The sequence below is a fragment of the Oculina patagonica genome, chromosome 11 (genome assembly GCF_052425735.1).
Source record: "Oculina patagonica isolate OP01 chromosome 11, crgOcupat, whole genome shotgun sequence".
NCBI classification, from domain to species: Eukaryota; Metazoa; Cnidaria; class Anthozoa; order Scleractinia; family Oculinidae; genus Oculina; species Oculina patagonica.
Window position 1 is genome coordinate 13725615 of NC_135768.1, and position 17609 is coordinate 13743223.

At 39.0% G+C, this 17609-nt stretch overlaps 1 protein-coding gene across 2 annotated transcripts in view; it reads left to right on the forward strand.

The window, feature by feature from the left end:
- Nucleotides 1-17609, forward strand: part of LOC144630294 (uncharacterized) — a 100591-nt gene that overhangs the window by 18120 nt on the left and 64862 nt on the right. For both annotated transcript variants that reach the window (XM_078488625.1, XM_078488624.1), the window contains exons 2-6: nt 7697-7835; nt 10747-10903; nt 12091-12257; nt 14651-14813; nt 15826-15998. In XM_078488625.1, the coding sequence (XP_078344751.1) occupies nt 7808-7835; nt 10747-10903; nt 12091-12257; nt 14651-14813; nt 15826-15998 (688 nt within the window). In that variant the 5' untranslated portion in view covers nt 7697-7807. The remainder of the gene's footprint in view (nt 1-7696; nt 7836-10746; nt 10904-12090; nt 12258-14650; nt 14814-15825; nt 15999-17609) is intronic.

Consider the following 17609-nt stretch of genomic DNA (forward strand, 5'->3'; position numbering starts at 1 on the left):
AGTATCTTGCCTAAGGGACGGACCATTAGAAAAGTGATAGGGGGGGGGGGGGGGGTGGGGAATTTTCGGCTTGCACGAATTTTTTTTTCTGTCCATTTCTTGTGTAGGAATTTTTTTTTTTCGGGTGAAACCCTCTGCTCGAATTTTTTTCTAGACAAACGTTTTTTTTTAGACAAATGCCATGTATTGTTACTTTATACCATGTTGTTGACAAATGCTGCTTTGTTGATTATTTGCTTAGTAGTTTAAATATTTTAAAAATGCTGTTGCTCATTGATTTCATCCTTTAGGGACTGTTAATAAGAATTTTTTAAAGTAAAGCCAGTGAGCAGCACGTCTGCGAACTACTTGAGTTGTAAAACTTTTTTATTTTCTACGCGTTTCGTGTGACTAGCGCACACTTCTTCAGGGAGTTTAACAATACAATCAAGTATACCTGTATATATCCCTAGATACGATTCTGCATTTCGCAAAAAACAACACCTGTATATCGTACCATTCATGTTTGCAATCTGTTTGAGAAATGAGTTAACTGGTAAGCAATCTACGCAGGCTAGAGAGAGACGAGCTTAACGAATGTTATGATTACAATCCATCTAGGGGGTGTGGGGGCATGCTCCCCCAGAAAATTTTGAAATTTCTAGGCTCGGAAATGCTATTTTTAGCATTATCCACCATATATTTCGTCGAATAATTGACCTCATCAAGTGTTAAATGATGACAGGTATTTTCAGTGCTTAATAGGACCTTTCCTTCTGCACGATTTTTTTTTCTTTGCCTTCCCCTTTGCACGAATTTTTTTTTCTTGCCATTTTGGCTTGCATGAATTTTTTTTTGTTTTTTTCCCCACCCCCCCCCCCCCCCATCACTTTTCTAATGGTCCGTCCCTAAGAACACAGCATAGTTACACCGCCCAGGACTCGGATCCAGACCTCTCAATTCCCCCCCTCTCGCGAACATCAGACATTGACATAACACGCTTAACTTATTATGACAACTATGTTGATTTGAAATAGCATTAAATTTATATATCATAAATGACTTAGCTACAACGTTAAGGGAAATAAAAAACTTTGTTAATTGACTTAATTTTGATATTGATTGATTTAGAAAAAAATTGACAAACAGCTCGTTATCTTTCCCTTTAGGAGCTGCATACAATATCAGCCCGATTTCAAACCTCTTGCCGAGATAACTTACATGAAACCTTACTCGAAAAGTTACGAAGTACAGCTCAATAAGGTTTCAGTTAAAATATTCCTTTCTACAATTTGCTATTCTCACTGCATAATTAATTAGCTCATAGCAGAAGTTTTAATTATATGCTCGAATTCCTTCGTTTTGGCGCATGCTTGTTGCAGTGTTGATGCTTTGCGGTCTAAGGGTATAAATCCTGTCATTTCGCTTGAAACGTGGTCATTTTAACGGTACTCCGGCACGACGGCCAACTTTCGCTTAATAGCCCACAGTCAACCGCCACCAGCGTTTATGGCAGAACAAGGTCTTCCTCCTCCGCCTGCTCCTGTCGCCGTTGCGGACGTGGAATTTGCTGCTCTTGAACCTCTGTTAGCCGTTGAACCGCCAGCTATCGAACCGCAACCTTTTCTGCCACAGGCACCGACTTTACACGCGGCTCCGGCTGTTGGGGCCGGGAAACGGGTAATTTTCTAGTAACATCTCTGTTCTTTAGCCTTGTTTTACGTGTTTTGTCGGGTTTTATCCGCTGCTTGTGGCTTACGCGCCTGCATTTGTTTTCGGTTTGTATATATTCTGTCTGGGTTGTCTGGTGGTGCTCTTTCGTCGCCGCATAGTTCTCCGTATTTTGCTAGTTGCCCGCCATTTGTTCTTTTGCACGTGCTTGTTATTTTCTCTTCTGTCCGCTTTGCGCGCTTTTTAGCATTGTTTATTTGTGTTTTTGCATATCTCTAGGCCTTTGTTTTAGTTTTAGCTCCCGCAATTTAGGCTTTCTTGTTTTTATTTTGCTAGCTGTGTTAGGGTGTTTTTTCATCACCCTTTGCGGGTCTTATATGTTATGCATTTTTCGTTTGCGCGCTTGTTGCATATCTCTAGGCCTTTGTTTTTAGTCTTGGCTCCCGCAATAAGCTTTCTTGTTTTATTTTGCTAGCCTTGTTAGGGTGTTTTACGTCACCCTTTGCGGGTCTTACGTTATGCATTTTTTATTCGCGCCCTTTTTGCGTGTCTCTAGGCCTTTGTTTTCAGTTTAGCTCTCGCAATTAGGGCTTTTTTTTTGTCTTTATTTTAGCATTGTTAGGTTGTCTTATGTTACGCATTTTTTATTTGCACGTTTTGTGTCGGCTTTTCATGTTGTAGTTTTTTGTCGCTTAGGTGTTTCATAGCAATTATTTCAGGATTTTCTTTGCGTGCGTTTACCACCGGTTTTTACAACTTTTTTGTTAAGCGGCTACTTTACGGTATACCACCGTTTTAGGCAACTCGTTACGTGGACATATATTTCTTGTGGCTTTTTAATTTTATAGTAATGTTATGTTCCACTGGCGAAAAAAACGTCTTTTCGCGTGGCTATTGTTGTGTATACCACCAGTGAAGGCAACGTGACTGTTATTGCGTATTCCACTAGTGAAGGCAACGTGTTGTTGCGGGGCTGTTTATAGGATACCACTGGTGAAGGCAAAGTATTATTGTATGACTGTCATTCGTATTCCACTGGTGAAGGCAGCGTATTGTTGCGTGGCTAATATTTTGTTGGCCTTGTGGCCGCGTTCAAAGAGGAAGGAGAAGGGGCCGGGAGTTCGAGCGCGACGCGCGAGGTGCGACGAGATAGCGCGAAGCGCGGCAAAGCGTTATTGTATGAATTTTATTGTGTATTCCACTGGTGAAGGCAACGTATTGTTGCGTGGCTATTATTTTGCGTATGCCACTGGTGAGGGCAAAGCGTTATTGTATGGATGTCATTGCGTATTCCACTACTGAAGGCAACGTTTCTTTTCGCGAAACTAGTGTTGTGTTTACCACCAGTGAAGGCTAAGTGACTGTTATCGCGTATTTCACTAGTGAAGGCAACGTATTGTTGCGTGGCTATTATAGGATACCACTGGTGAAGGCAAAGCGTTATTGTATGACTATTATTGCGTATTCCACTGGTGAGGGCGAAGTCTTTTCCCGTGGCAATTATTGTGTTTACCACCAGTGAGGTCAAAGTTTTTGTTGTATGACTGTTATTGCGTTTTCCACTGGTGAAGGCAACATAATGTCGGGTGGCGATCTCTGTGTGGCAATCTTTTAAAGCAAAGCGTTATTGTATGACTGTTCTTACGTATTCCACAGGTGTGGGCAACGTATTATTGCATAGCTATTATAATTATTGTGTATACCGCCAGTGAAGGCAAAGTTCTGTTCTTGCGTATTCCACTGGTGAAGGTAAACTATTGTCGCGTGGCTATTATTTTGTATTCCACTAGTGGTGAAGGAAGCGTTATTGTTTCGAATGTTATTTCCACTAGTGAAGACAACGTATTGTCGCTTGGCTATTTTATTGCGTATTCCACCGGTGAAGGCACGTGTTGTTGGTTGGCTATCTTGTGTATACAACCGGTGAAGGCAAAGCGTTGTTGTATTACCTTTATTGCGTATGCCTATGGTTAAGAAGCGTGTTGTTGTGTGACTATTATCGCGAATACCTGTGGCAAGGAAACGTGTTGTTGCATGGCTGTTGTTGCGTATACTTCTGGTGAAGGCAATATGTTGTTGCGTGACTGTTATTACGTACGCTACTGGGGCGGTGAAATGAACTTATGTTGTTGTGTGGCTATTCTTGCGCATACCACTGGATGGGCGACGCCTGTACTATACCTCTGCCTCCAGTTAGGGTAACATGCTGTTGCGTTAATACTTTTTACAGACTTGTCGGGCAAGTTATTGCCTGCTGTTGTTTTTTCAATTTACTGCTAAATTCTCTGGCTTTGCCTGTCTCATTCAGTTTTTGCCTCTATCCTCCCGCATCCGCTTTCTTCGTTGACCTTGGGGGGACCTGCTCTGTGTCTCAATTTCGGACCTAGTTCGGAGCTCGGGGTCAACGAAGGGGTGGGTTCCCTGCTTGTTCCCTTTTTGGTTTTTGTTTCACGCGAGTATCTTTCTTTTGTTCCCCTTATGGGTGTTTTCCCTCTTATCACGCAAGAGTTGTTGCAAGTGCCGAAATTTCATCCACGAATGTTATTGCTCTATGCATTGTTATGCAGGGGCCCTCCCCTTTCGTTGGCCCCCTCCCTTCACCAAGTATGGTTGCAGCCTGTCCCAGTCAAGCCTTGTTAAGCCAGCTTCGTTTCCGTAATCCCCAGTCTTTCATAACTAGAGAAATTTATAACCATTTGCCGGTGTGGGGCAGTTCTTGAGCGAGTATAGCCCCTCCCAGGTGAACTTCATGGAGATTATCCAGGAGGGTATTAAGATTGATTGGTTTTTCAAGCCTTTTAAAGGGAGCTTTAAAAGCTCCCCATACGATTCGAGGCTTCCTCCTCCTATGCGACTTTATAACGCCAGAGTTTGCGAACAGTCCCGGGATTTTATCACTGATACCATTGTCGATTGGGTTAATGCTGGGGGCTCGCGGATTGGGGTGCCCCCCCCCCCCACTCAGTTTGGTCCTTCCCCTTACCGTGGAACTGTCGTTCAAAGCCTCGTCTATGCCACGATGAGCGGTTTTTGAATCTGTGGATAGGAGACCCTCCCTTTAGACTTGACCATCTTCCAGACTTGCCCAGGTATGTCCTCCCTGGCCATTTTTGAACCTCATTTAATGACAAAAGCGGGCCGGTATCAACACGTGCTTCTCCATCCCTCATCGCGGACCTTCTTTGGCTTGGAATGGAGTTGCGTTTATTTCGTGTTTTGTACTCTCCCGTTTGATTGTAAGGCGAGTGCCTATATACCCGTATATCACAATTTGGGTCTCCCAGTAACGAGTGAGGAACGTTCGTTTGGGGTCACAGTGTCTCAGTACATAGACGATCATCACGTTGGTCGGCTTTATCGTGCGCCAGCCAACTCCACTTTACCCCCTGACAGAGTCCTTGCTGGGGCCGCCGCCTATATTTTATGTTATCTTCTCATATAGTATTACTTCATATTGGTAAATCGCAGTGTGTCCCTTCTATTGTGATTCGTTTTCTTGGCTTTCCGTATTGCGTAATCTTAGTTCGAGCCGCCACCATTTTTGTTGTCGATTCGCCTTATGGCGGAGGGCTGGAGTATGTGCAGAATAATTTTAAGCCTAAAGTCGGTCGCTAGGCTGGCATTTTGCGCCACCATATTGAATTTACTTGTGTGACACGCACCAGAGTGACACGCACCAAATGTTGATTTTTGTCTGCTTTTGCCGTTGAAAAGCTTTGCTACGTTTTGGAAGACGCAAGTTCAGGTCCGCTTAACCTTTCCTGTGAAATAGTCTGCAATATTTTCTACAAAAGAAGGTAAATGACGATCATAATTTATATCGAACGAACGTGATTTAGAAAGCGGCGTTGTGTTACACTATCGATCATTGTGAAATATCAGCTATAAGCCGAAACAGTCGTTCAGAGCAATTTACACGTCTTGAATTTAAAGTTGATGGTGGAAATAAACTTAACTAATGTCCTTTGTGTGGTTTCTTAACATTTTGTCTCCATTTAATGGTTAAATCATAGTGTTTTCGTTTCTGGGACTCGTGACATAACATTTATACAACGCCGCGTTTACCGCCCAGCATGGTCCCCAGCATGAGATTTTACGGGAGACTTGCGCAGTAACTCAGTACGTCTATTATCCGCTGTGCCCATTAGCCGAGGTCTCAAGTTCACATCGTTGATGCATACGTAATCAGTGTTTACGCCGCCATCTTGAACTTCGTCAAAGAACGGATAAGATCGTAGATTTTCGGCATTCTTCGCGTTATATAAGCCTTATAATCGGCCATGTGTTGCCACAAACACTTCGAACAGCGGTTTTCTAGAAATATTTCAAAATGGCGCCCGATCTGCGCCCGATAAACACGATCTTGTGATAAGATATCGGCGAGAAACTACTACAAATATTTAAGGGCCTACACAGACCGCACTGAAAGGTATTTTAAGAATAAAGTTGTAGATTTATCGTATGTGGATGAAATTCGCGTGGCTTGTTATTATGGTGTGAAAGAAACTTTTCACGGGAGCCCGGAGCGAAAGAAGTTCCGAGAGTGAGGCCGCGAAATAATCAGCACGTGTTTTGACTTTTAAACTCAATATCTGAGGAAAGAGGCGGCTTTCCACTCCGGGCTCCCGTAGGATTTTTTCCTTTTCTATATTGGAATAGATTCCTGCATTTCATTTTGACAGGCTTTTTAAAATAAAGCCGCAAAACGAAAATTTCTTAGTTTTGAGTCCGCAACTCACTTGGGTTTGCCACCTGAGGTGTGAAAATTGTCTCCTCAAATATCAATTTTTTCTGAAGCTTTTACTTAAGTTGTCTTGGCCTGTTATGTTGTTATTATTTTAGCCACCTCTCTTAGCTTTAAGAAATTTCCATCTAAGACGGACCTGATAAACTCCAGTCTACTACCTTAAAGACCGGAAGGGGTTTTTTGCTTAAGTTTACCCTAACTAAAACCAATCAGGGTAATATATCTTGTCCATTTGTTTTGGAACCCTTTTAGGAGAATGAGGTTTGCCCTGTTTCCTGGATTGAGTGTTTTTTATCCGTTTGTCGCTTGCTTAGTGTTGAATTAGCTGGAGGGTATTTCTTTAGGACTACTGATCGAGTAGTGAGGGAGACCTTGGATCAGGGTAACCGTCTACGCAAACATCTCACGGAGGGGAGATAGCTTTCGGGGAGGCCCCCCACAGCTTTAGACTTGGCCTTTCAAATACTCTTCACATAATGGGTTGCTCTCCAGATTAGATCTCTTGCTACATAGGATGGAAGAACAGTCTCATAGTTAATCATCACACTAAAATGTCTACTGTGGCTGGTTCCTCTTCTGTCACTGGAAGACTCCTCTCTGGTACTGAAAGCCTTGATTACACTCCGATTTCCCATCCTAGTAATCTTCGGTGTACTTTCTAATTGTAGGTTATAAGTTGGTCGTGTTTTTTCATGTAGAACTGTAATTTATAGCTTGGCTCCGTCGGCTACCTTAAATAATGTTTGTCATAGGCGTGGGTAATGATCGTTTATTGGGAGAGTTCTGAGTAATGGGAAGAGATAAACAATGGTGCGCGTGGTTTGTCTTTTTTGTGTCGATTCCTTATGGCGTTTCGCAAGTTTTTTGATCGTTCAGGTAATGGTGAGGGCAGGAGCGAACTCTTCCCATAACTTAATCTTATGCGATGAGGTAATGAGTATGCAGTGAGGATTTTATACTATTCTCACTGCATAATTAATTAGCTCATAGCAGAAGTTTTAATTATATGCTCGAATTCCTTCGTTTTGGCGCATGCTTGTTGCAGTGTTGATGCTTTGCGGTCTAAGGGTATAAATCCTGTCATTTCGCTTGAAACGTGGTCATTTTAACGGTACTCCGGCACGACGGCCAACTTTCGCGACCCACCCACCTCCCCTGGTGGCGGTTGACAGAATTTCACGTTTTATCCTCGTTGCATGCCTATTGCCTCAGCAGTCGCGAACTCTTCCCATAACTTAATCTTATGCGATGAGGTAATGAGTATGCAGTGAGGATTTTATACTATTTTTTGTGATTCAGGTTTTTACTGGAAACACCGACCGGGACACTGTTGTTTACAATGAATTTAACCCACCAATCACAGCACGCTACTTCCGTTTTTTTCCAATTGCATGGCATCTCCACATCACAATGAGAGCGGAGCTTTATGGATGCTATGGTAATGGGTATTATTTTGATATAATTTGTCAACTTCTCGTCATGTCCACAATAGGTATATTTAGTATATACCACACAAGTGAAAAGTTCTTTTACCGCGCTGATTGGTTAACTCGGAGGTGATAAGCAAAGTACTATTCCCCTCCGAGCAGCTAAAGAGAACCAAACTGCCTTCGTGCATCGCTTTGTTTACCAAAAGTGATTTTTTGGTCCGCTAGTTACTCAACTTGTGTGGTATATACTAACACTTTGCGGCTCGGTAAATATCTTCCACCTCGGTGAATAATTGTTAAATAATCTTAAGTAATCTATTTATATAATTAGAAAAAGAGCGCTAGCTTTTCATGCGGGTGTATATCTTCTTATTGATGATTAATTTCGTAACCACATTGTCAAAGAAACTGTCATCCACAGACTACTTCTGACGATGTTATAACGAAATTTGTCATAAATACGGGACAGACACATGTAAAGCTTGCGTTAATATCTTAACAACAAAAAGCATTTCAAATGAGAGGAAACTCTTTAGTAATAGTGCGTGAGGATCTCTTAATCTGAATTTCTTTTAACCAAAACGATCCAGCATTTGATCGTGTTCCAAACCCCATACTTCGTACACTAACTCAAGTAGAGGGGAAAACAGAATGGTCCATTTGCAGCTAACAATAATATGGTACAAAAGTACACCTTGCTGGAGGGCAAGCTACGCGCCGAGACATTCGAAACGAAGCGACTTCAACCAGTCATGCTTGACTTTAATTCCTTTGTTTTGAATATCCCAGAGCGGAGCTTGCCCTCCAGCAAGGTGTTTTCTTGTGCACTGTGATTATTAGTTGCAAAGGGCCCATGTCTTTCCAACCTAGCTTTATTCCATTCGGTAGGTTTCCTATACCACTCAATGAGACCAAGCTAGCTGATAGTGAAAAAATGACACTTGTTCATGTGACTTAGTTTCTATTGTCTTGTCATAGAAGATACATTGTGTGTTAGAAAAAATATTCTTTACAATTTCAACCGGCAAGGAATTTTGACAAAATGGATTTGTTTTTTTAACCAAAAAAAGCATCAAATTTTGCTATTTCAAGTTTTATAAAGAATGACACAATCATTCAGTAACCTTCCCCGCTGTTTCACCCCCAAAGGAAACTTTAGCATATAACAAACTGATTGGGCCAAGTCAGATTATTTCACGCAATTTTAATTTTAGACATTTTCAAATAAATGAAATTTTGAAATGAGAAGTAAGATCTACGTTATATTTGATAGAGACGCCTTGGCTAGTTTGCATTGTCCAATGCCCAATGACCAGCATGTTATAATGACACCTCACTTTCTAAACCTCGTGGTTGTTACAATCTCTACCGTTTTACTGGTCAATAAGTACCAGGGGGGGGGGGGGGTGGGCCGGAGCAATTGGAATAGTGGTGGCTCGAAAATTTGTGACCCACCCCTTCCTTCTGGCTCAAAACCGACTGACCCACCCCTGATAGGAGGTTGAAAATTAAATGACCCACCCCTTTGCTAAAAAAAAATCAAGGGACCAATATTTTTTATCATCTATTAGGAGTTGGAGGTTTTGATTGATGCAAGCTTTTAAAGTGAAATTCCCACATAGACCACCCTGATTTTACTTTCCATGTACGTCTTTCCCGTTTCTTAACAACAAAGAAGGATTTTTCACCTTCTGCTTTGTATTTTTCCATGTTAGATGGTTGACACAAAAATGGAAACTAAAATAGTATTAATATTATTTATAAACACTTATTGAAAGTCATATTTTATACAGAAATGATAACAAACTACAACTACTGTCCATCATTCATATTTGCAAAGTATTTGAGAAAAGAGTTTACTGGTATTAAAAGGCCTAAAGCCCAGCGTGAATCTATGCAGGTTGAAGAGAGACAGGAAAAACTGATGTTATGATCACAAGCCATTTAGGGGGGTCAGGGGGCATGCTCCCCGGAAATTTTATATTTGGGCCTTCTGAAACTGCTAGAAATTCATTTAAAACTGCTCAGATGGAGAAATTTATCAATTTTATATACTGGTGAATGCAACTTTTCTTGGAACTATAACAGTTAGAAGTAAGTGAATAAATAAGATGACCCACCCCTACGTGTAGTTTAAAATTACATAACCCACCCCTTTTCGAGGGCTCAAAAACTGATGACCCACCCCCTTTCTGCTCCGGCCCACCCCCCCTCTACTTATTGACCAGTCCCTAATATGATATGGAAAATCACCACAACGGTTCAGCTAAATTTGTATCAATTTCATGGTCAATTACCAAGAATAAAACAACCAAGGATGTGTAACTGTGAGCTCAACAGTTACAATACTTATAAACCGCTGACAACTTCAATAAGCAACAATTACACTACGAGCTCGAGGCTTCTATCGGCGGACAGTTTTTAACTGTCACAATCAATAGAAACTGAGAGCAAGCAGTGGAACTGTTTTAGCATAAAACAGTACAGTCAACTCTCGTTATAGCGGACACGCTCGGGGCGTCGTTTAGTGTCCGTTATAGCGAGAATCCGTAATAGCGGGAGTCATTTCCAGTCAAATTTCTTTTGCCGGGGATTTAAATTTTGTCCGTAATAGCGAGTGTCCGCAATAGGGGGTGTCCGCAAGGCGAGAGTTGACTGTATTTCATATAAAATTTTGAAGTTAATACAAGTTAGAATAAGATATTTACAAGATAAATAAATGGTTAAAAAAGTAAACTATTTATGTGATAAAAAAAACTATATAAAGATTATTATTTATAGTCACAGAGGCGGCATTCTTCCGATGAGTAGTAAGTGCAAGTTTAGCCAATCAGATTGCAAATTTGACAAATATCGGCCACTGAATTGGTTTGGCTAACATCTATTAAACCAGTTAACCAATGTATTTTTTCTCTTCAGGCTGTGTGACAGTGGTAGATAACGTACTAAAGAGTCCTGCATATCCCGACAACTATCCAAGCAATATGGATTGTGTCTATCAATTTCCAGTTTCTCCATACATGGACGAATTAAGCATTACCTTTACCTACTTTCACCTGGAAGATAGCGACTCATGGTAAGTGCAAGTATAACAGTACCTGTGGGAGGCGGGGGTTCATACTCCACCTTCCTTAGAAGGATTCTCGGCTACTTGTAATGTCCTCTCTACAACTAAGGTTTCTGTGGTTTAGCCGCGTTTACTCGGGCAATTTTGAACATTTTACATTTTTGAAATTGTAGATGACACAGTAATTATTTGTCAGCTGTCCAAAGTTTAGAGTGCCAGTTATCACCTTGGACAGGAGAGATATGCAATGAGATACGTGTGCACCGTGCTCAGTGGTAGTTTGGGTGATATTATCTAGTATTAATAATATTTTATACAAAACACTTTAATAATAATAATAATAATAATAATAATAATAATAATAATAATAATAATAATAATAATAATAATAATAATAACTTTATTTATCCTGGTAGACCGGTCAGTCAATCAAGGAGATTGACTGGTATCAATCGGTGACCAGTATAAAAGCATAAAATTTAAAAGCATAAAAAATTACTAGCATAAAATTTACAATTACAAATCTAAAAACTGTGAAATATATATACAAAAATAAAAATTTAAATTGTACACGTGTGATTTGCACTGTCCATGTTCATGAGATGTGTGAATGTTTTGCCTTTAAATTGTGTAAGTGTAGCGAGCTCGCGAATCTCTCTAGGCAGTTTTACCTAGGCTTATTTTTTTTTAGTTTGACTGACTTCGATGGTTAGGGGAATGGTCCAGTATGCATGTTTACGTCAAACTAGCTTATTTCATCCCCAAAACCTCGCTTTCGAAGTGCAAATTTGTAAATAAATAGAAACGAATTCCCAACGTTGCAAAGATGTTAAGTATATAACCGAAAACAGTGTACGGGTGCCACATAATGAAATGATGATGATGATGATGATGATAATGATGATGATGATGATGATGATGATGGTGGTGATGATGATGATGATGATGATGATGATGATGATGATGATGATGATGATGGTGGTGATGATGATGATGATGATGATGATGATGATGGTGATGATGATGATGATGGTGGTGATGATGGTGATGATGATGATGATGATGATGATGATGATGATGAGGAATTCGAGTTTCGTCCAAACGAGGCTCGGGAATACATTTTTAGTTGCTTACGTAATTATGCCTAGGGCCGATTATGTGAAAGGCAGAAATCAATTATTGTGTTTTTGTTACAGCTCAGCAGATTATTTAAAGATTTCCAATGAGAACAATCAAACATTTGGTACCTACTGTGGCCTGAGGACAGGGCAGAACATTATTGTAACTGGACAGTACGCCTTGTTGACATTCCACTCAGACTCCGCTCTGGAAGAGAAAGGATTTCATATAGAACTCGCCACTGGTAAATACTAACATCAAAATTAAAATTTCTAGATATATCCATATAACAATCATACAAACAGGCCGAGATTTCTATGAGCGAATAGTCAACCACGCGTTGCGGAGTTGACTATCGCTCATAGAAAACGGGGGTACATTAAAGTAGAGTGTTGAATTTAGTTATTTTTTAATAATTTTAAAGTGAAAGAAACGTCAAAATAATATTTTCTAAGTAGAAAAAAAAAAAAGGAGAAAAAAAAAAGGAAAATACAAGGATGTTGTATCTTTAGGTTTATTGAGAGTACCTTATTCGTAATTAATTTCGCAGGTACTAAATTTCACAATTTTGAATAGACAATATTTACCGGTGTTTCATTTTCGCGATTTGGACAAAAAAAATGTTACAAACATCGAAAATATGTATAAAAACGTTAAAAAAAATACATTTCGCGGGTCTTCATTTCGGTTGACCTTAAGCCACCCTATTAAGCGCAAAACACAATTTGTACTTAAAATTGATCAGTAGTTATTCAAGTGAACTTGTTGTCTAGCGGTTAGGACAGTCGCGCGTGGTGCGTTCGAGTTTGGGTTCGAATCCACATTACGTTTTTTGTTTTTGTTTGTTTTTTTACATTTTCTTTTTTCCTATTTTCTTTTTCTAAGTGTCTAGTGCAATTATTGCATTTAGCTGAGCGTGCAAGTCCTGAGAACTCAATTTCAATTTCGTAGTTAGGCTTCGTGCGAATCAGGTGTCTTGCGATTTCTTCCATGACCAACGAACCGCAAACGAAGACGTTTTAACACCTCTTTCTACCCTTGAGTATTCTTCAGATTCATTTCCGTCTTTTCTAGACTTCAAAATATGTCTTTCAATCGTTAACGGCGAAAAAATCCCTTGAAGGGCCTACAATAGACGCCATTTTCTTTGTTTGGTCAACCATCCGTGAGTAATGGAGATGGGGAAACGAGCCTGCAATGTCGTATACATTCTGACGACGTGATAAAAGGAAAAAACTTCCGTGTGCTGCGTGGCACTTGTAAGAGAACAAAAGATAAAAACAAAGTTTTTACTAAATGAGTATTAACTGCCTTTCGAAAAAAGTTCAATGTTCCATGTTTCGGGCTCAGCCCTTCTTCTTCTTTCACTAAAGACGAGTAATGACAACGTGGCAATCAGCAGTAACACCCATGAAAAACTGACGGACTTACTAGCAGACCCGATGGCATATTACGGTTATTGGCGAAACCACAAAAAAACTTGCCAGTTTTTCAAGTTGTGTTGTCCGTGACGTAGATCCTTTAATGGTTGGACACTAAGGGATTGCAACCCAAAACCTAAAATTTTATGGATATACAATCCAAAAATCGAATCGCGGATTTCTAAAAGAGCACGGCTGAGGGTCTACTTATATAACTAACATTAGTATATAGGAAATTGAGACATGTTAAACAAAGAAGATTTGTAGATATTTTTCCTTTGACAGATGAGCCACTGGGTTTAGGGCTTTCCACAAGTTGCTCGGCCACTTTTTGGCAACTTTCAGATTCGAGCAACTTTTTCCTCTCGAGCAACTTGTTGCATTTTGAGCAATTTCCAGATGAAGTTCTCCGAAGATATCCGAGTGTTTTCAAAGGCAATACGAACGTTTCCGAAATTACGAAGTTTGCCGAAGACTTTCGAGGAACATCTAAGACTTTCAACTTTCGGCTCATTTTACATTAAAACATTACAAAATTCGTCAGCAACATGACGTGATTGATATCTTCACGATTTTTTCTCAACTAAAGAAATCCTTTTATTTAACAATTTTTTCCCTTAATATGTTATATAGATACTTCTTTTGCTGTAAAATTGCATAAAACTGCTAGAATCTTACCTTAAAAGGAAATAGCATATATTTAGGGGAATCCGTGATAGAAGCAGCGTTTTGGATTTTTGGAGCAACTTTCGAGCAACTTTTATTATCACGAGCAACTTTTTTGGATTTTTGGAGCAACTTTTTAGCAACTTTTTGATAAATTACGGGCAACTTTTGGGAAATCTCGAGCAACTTGTGGAAAGCCCTAACTGGGTTTTGTCAAAACACGATGACTGCTCGAACTCAATTTCTTTAGTGATTTCAACTTACTTGGTGATAGGTCTTCAGCTTTTTGCGTACTTGTTAACTGAAATACCTTTTACAGCGGAGCTGCGGTGGAGGGTGGGGTGGTGACAAGGTTGTGGCGTTACAGATCAATTTCTTGAATATAACGTTAAAGGTTATGCTGCGTAAAACCCGAAGGAGGTTTCAGGAATTCAAGGCAAGCGCTGAAACCCCTTGATCCCGTCCCCACACAAAATGATTTTGCTACGGGTAACAAAGAGCATATTAAGATTTGACTGTGTTAGCGGTGTGTATTTTTGTTATCTTAAAGGTTGCGGATCAGTAATAGACAACGTTCTAAAGAGTCCTGGATATCCCAACCACAACTACCCGGAAGGGAGAATGGACTGTGTTTACAACGTTCCCATTCCAGACGGAGTGGCAATGAGTATTTTCTTCAGTGATTTTAATGTAGAGTATGAAGCTTCGTGCAGGTAATTGTAGAAATCTTGCATTTGGATTTAGTTCATGTGTTCTGTATCGCACTGGGGTTAGCACTTTCACTTGTAGCATTATTGCGTTCCATTGCAGTAACGAAAAATGTAGGATAAAAGCAATCAAGGTCACGTAGTAATATGCAAAGCAAAAAAAAAAAGCAATGGAATAGTTATTGCAATAGCAATAGTGATAGCAATAGAAATAGTAATAGTATAATAGTAATAGTAATAATAATAGTAATAATAATAATTATAGCAATAATAATAGTAATAGTGTAATAGTAATAGTAATAGTTATAGAAACAGTTATAGCAATAGCAATAGCAATTGCAATAGTAATAGTAATAAAAATAGTAATAATAGTAGTAATAGAAATAGTAATAGTTAAGCAATAGTAATAATATAATAGTAATAGTAATAGCATAATAGTAATAGTATAAAAGTAATAGTAAGTATTAGTAATAGTAATAGCAATAGTAATAGTAATAGTTATAGTAATAGTAATAGTAATAGTAATAGTAATAGTAATAGTAATAGTATAATAGTAATAGCAATAGTAATAGTAATAGCAATAGTAATAGTAATAGTATAATAGTAATAGTAATAGTATAATAGTAATAGTAATAGCAATAGTAATAGTAATAGTAATAGTGATAGAAATAGTAAAAGTAAATAGCAGTAGAAAACGTCGGTCAGGCGGTCAGTCAGTCAATCAATCAAACAGTCAGTCAGACAGTCAGTAAGTCAGTCTGTTAGTCGCAAAATTAAGAAAATAAGCAAACTAGCAAGTATTTGAACAATCAATCGATCAATCAGTCAATCAATTAATTAATTAATTAACTGTTTATTTCTTTATTCATGATCAACCAGCATGTTTTGTAATGGGACAGAAACAATTATCATAGACTGCAAATGGCTTGCCATTTGATTCTCATTTAATACTCGAACTGTGTATAAAACATTACATTTAAACAAACAACAATAAATCAATTTCTCTATTTATTTATAGTTTTGATAGTTTAACGATTGCCAATGACACAAATCATGTATATGGCAAGTACTGCGGCGATCAGACTGGGCAAACAGTTGTTGTAACTGGTCAATACGCAGTCGTCACATTCCACACGGACCCCGCAAAAACGGAAAGAGGATTTCTGTTAGTTTTCACACCTGTTCCACTTGGTGAGTAAAGTCAAAATTATGGCACTTTAAAACTTTAGGAGCCTGGAAACGAATTGTTAGAATAACTGAATAGATAAAATTCTATTCAATACTCGATAAAGGACCACGCGTGTTTTTCCTTCGAAGTCTGGAAATAAGCTGTTAAATTTCTTTTTAGTAAAACTCAGGCAACTTATTGATAGTTGAACGCACTGCTTATGATAACACCATTTGTGTGTAAGTTTTCGATTTGTGAAAACTTGTTCTTTGGTTACTCATTAAAACTACCAATTCTGACATTATTAGGTGCATTCTCGTCCCCATAGCCCTTTCGTTTCTCTTAGCCGGCAAGGCCTTGGCACGAGAAACGAAGGGCTCTGGAGACACAGGAACTCCAGTCCCAGATTCTAGGACTTCCGGTATTCATGTATGCGGTCATTATGTTTCAAAAGAATGTATGAGAGAGAGTCGTTGCATTTTTTGACTTCCGTTCAAAAATTCTTTGTTTCAAACAGCCAATCAAAAAAATTCGAATAAATTAAAATATCTCCAGAGCCCGTCGTTTCTTGTGCCAAGGCTTCGCCGGTTACGAGAAGCGAAATGGACCATGGGTACGAGAATGTATCAGGTGACAGATGATTTATTTACGTAATAAGTTTGATTGGCTTCCAGGCCATTACTCGTTTTGGAATGTGATAAACAATAAGCCTTACGCTGCGCGTTGGAGGAACATCTGGGAAGTTTTTTTGTGTTTGTCAAGAAATAACTTCAATGTTCTCTAATATAGTAGATTTTAATCAGCTGCTCAGAACAAAATATTGACCGAAAAAAACAAAATTTCACTTCTTCGTAAATTCTTCACATTCAGCTCATATCATTCGTCAGTGACAAAAATCAACGTAAAAGTCAGAATCAATAGTAGATCAGCAATCAATTACGACGCCAGTAGAGGATGTTTTTTCATTTGAGAATCGCACAATTTTAGGCATACGGAGACGACATTGACCTGAGCTTTTTAAAACTTTTTTAAAGTGTAAGACTTGTGCTAAAAACTATCGTAAAATGTACCTGATCATACAAAGGAGTATTTGTATCTCGTAAGAGCATTTGGATTTAAGTTTAAAGTAAAACGCCTTTTTAATGCACCACAAATAATGGAAGGTTTTCCGATTCAGTTTTTTTTTAAATAAATGAGAACTGCACCACCAGCATCGAATGTTTGACACTGTACCGTTTGATAACAAACGTCCTCCACTAATTTTTCCATATTTTTCGCTCTTTTTATTTTATTGTAACTCTTTTATCTCGTTAATCAGGCAAATGTGAAATCATACAAATATGCGATTTTTAGAGCCCTTTTTGCTTTATAGTTCTTGCAATACATTCTGCGTCATTATGCCCTGTTTGACATAACTAAACCTATGTAGCCCCCGAGAGGTACTCCCCCAAAATACCTTTAAGGGTATGTGCCGCCTAACGGGGTCGTGATTTTGGGCTCCCGATCTAGGACGGGGTATCCATTTTAGAGACAATTTCTGAAAAAAGGTATATTTTTGAACTCACGAAAGTTTCAAATTATCAGCAGCCAAAAGGGGTGTAAAAAGTTTAACTGTTTCAAGAAAGGGGTATCAT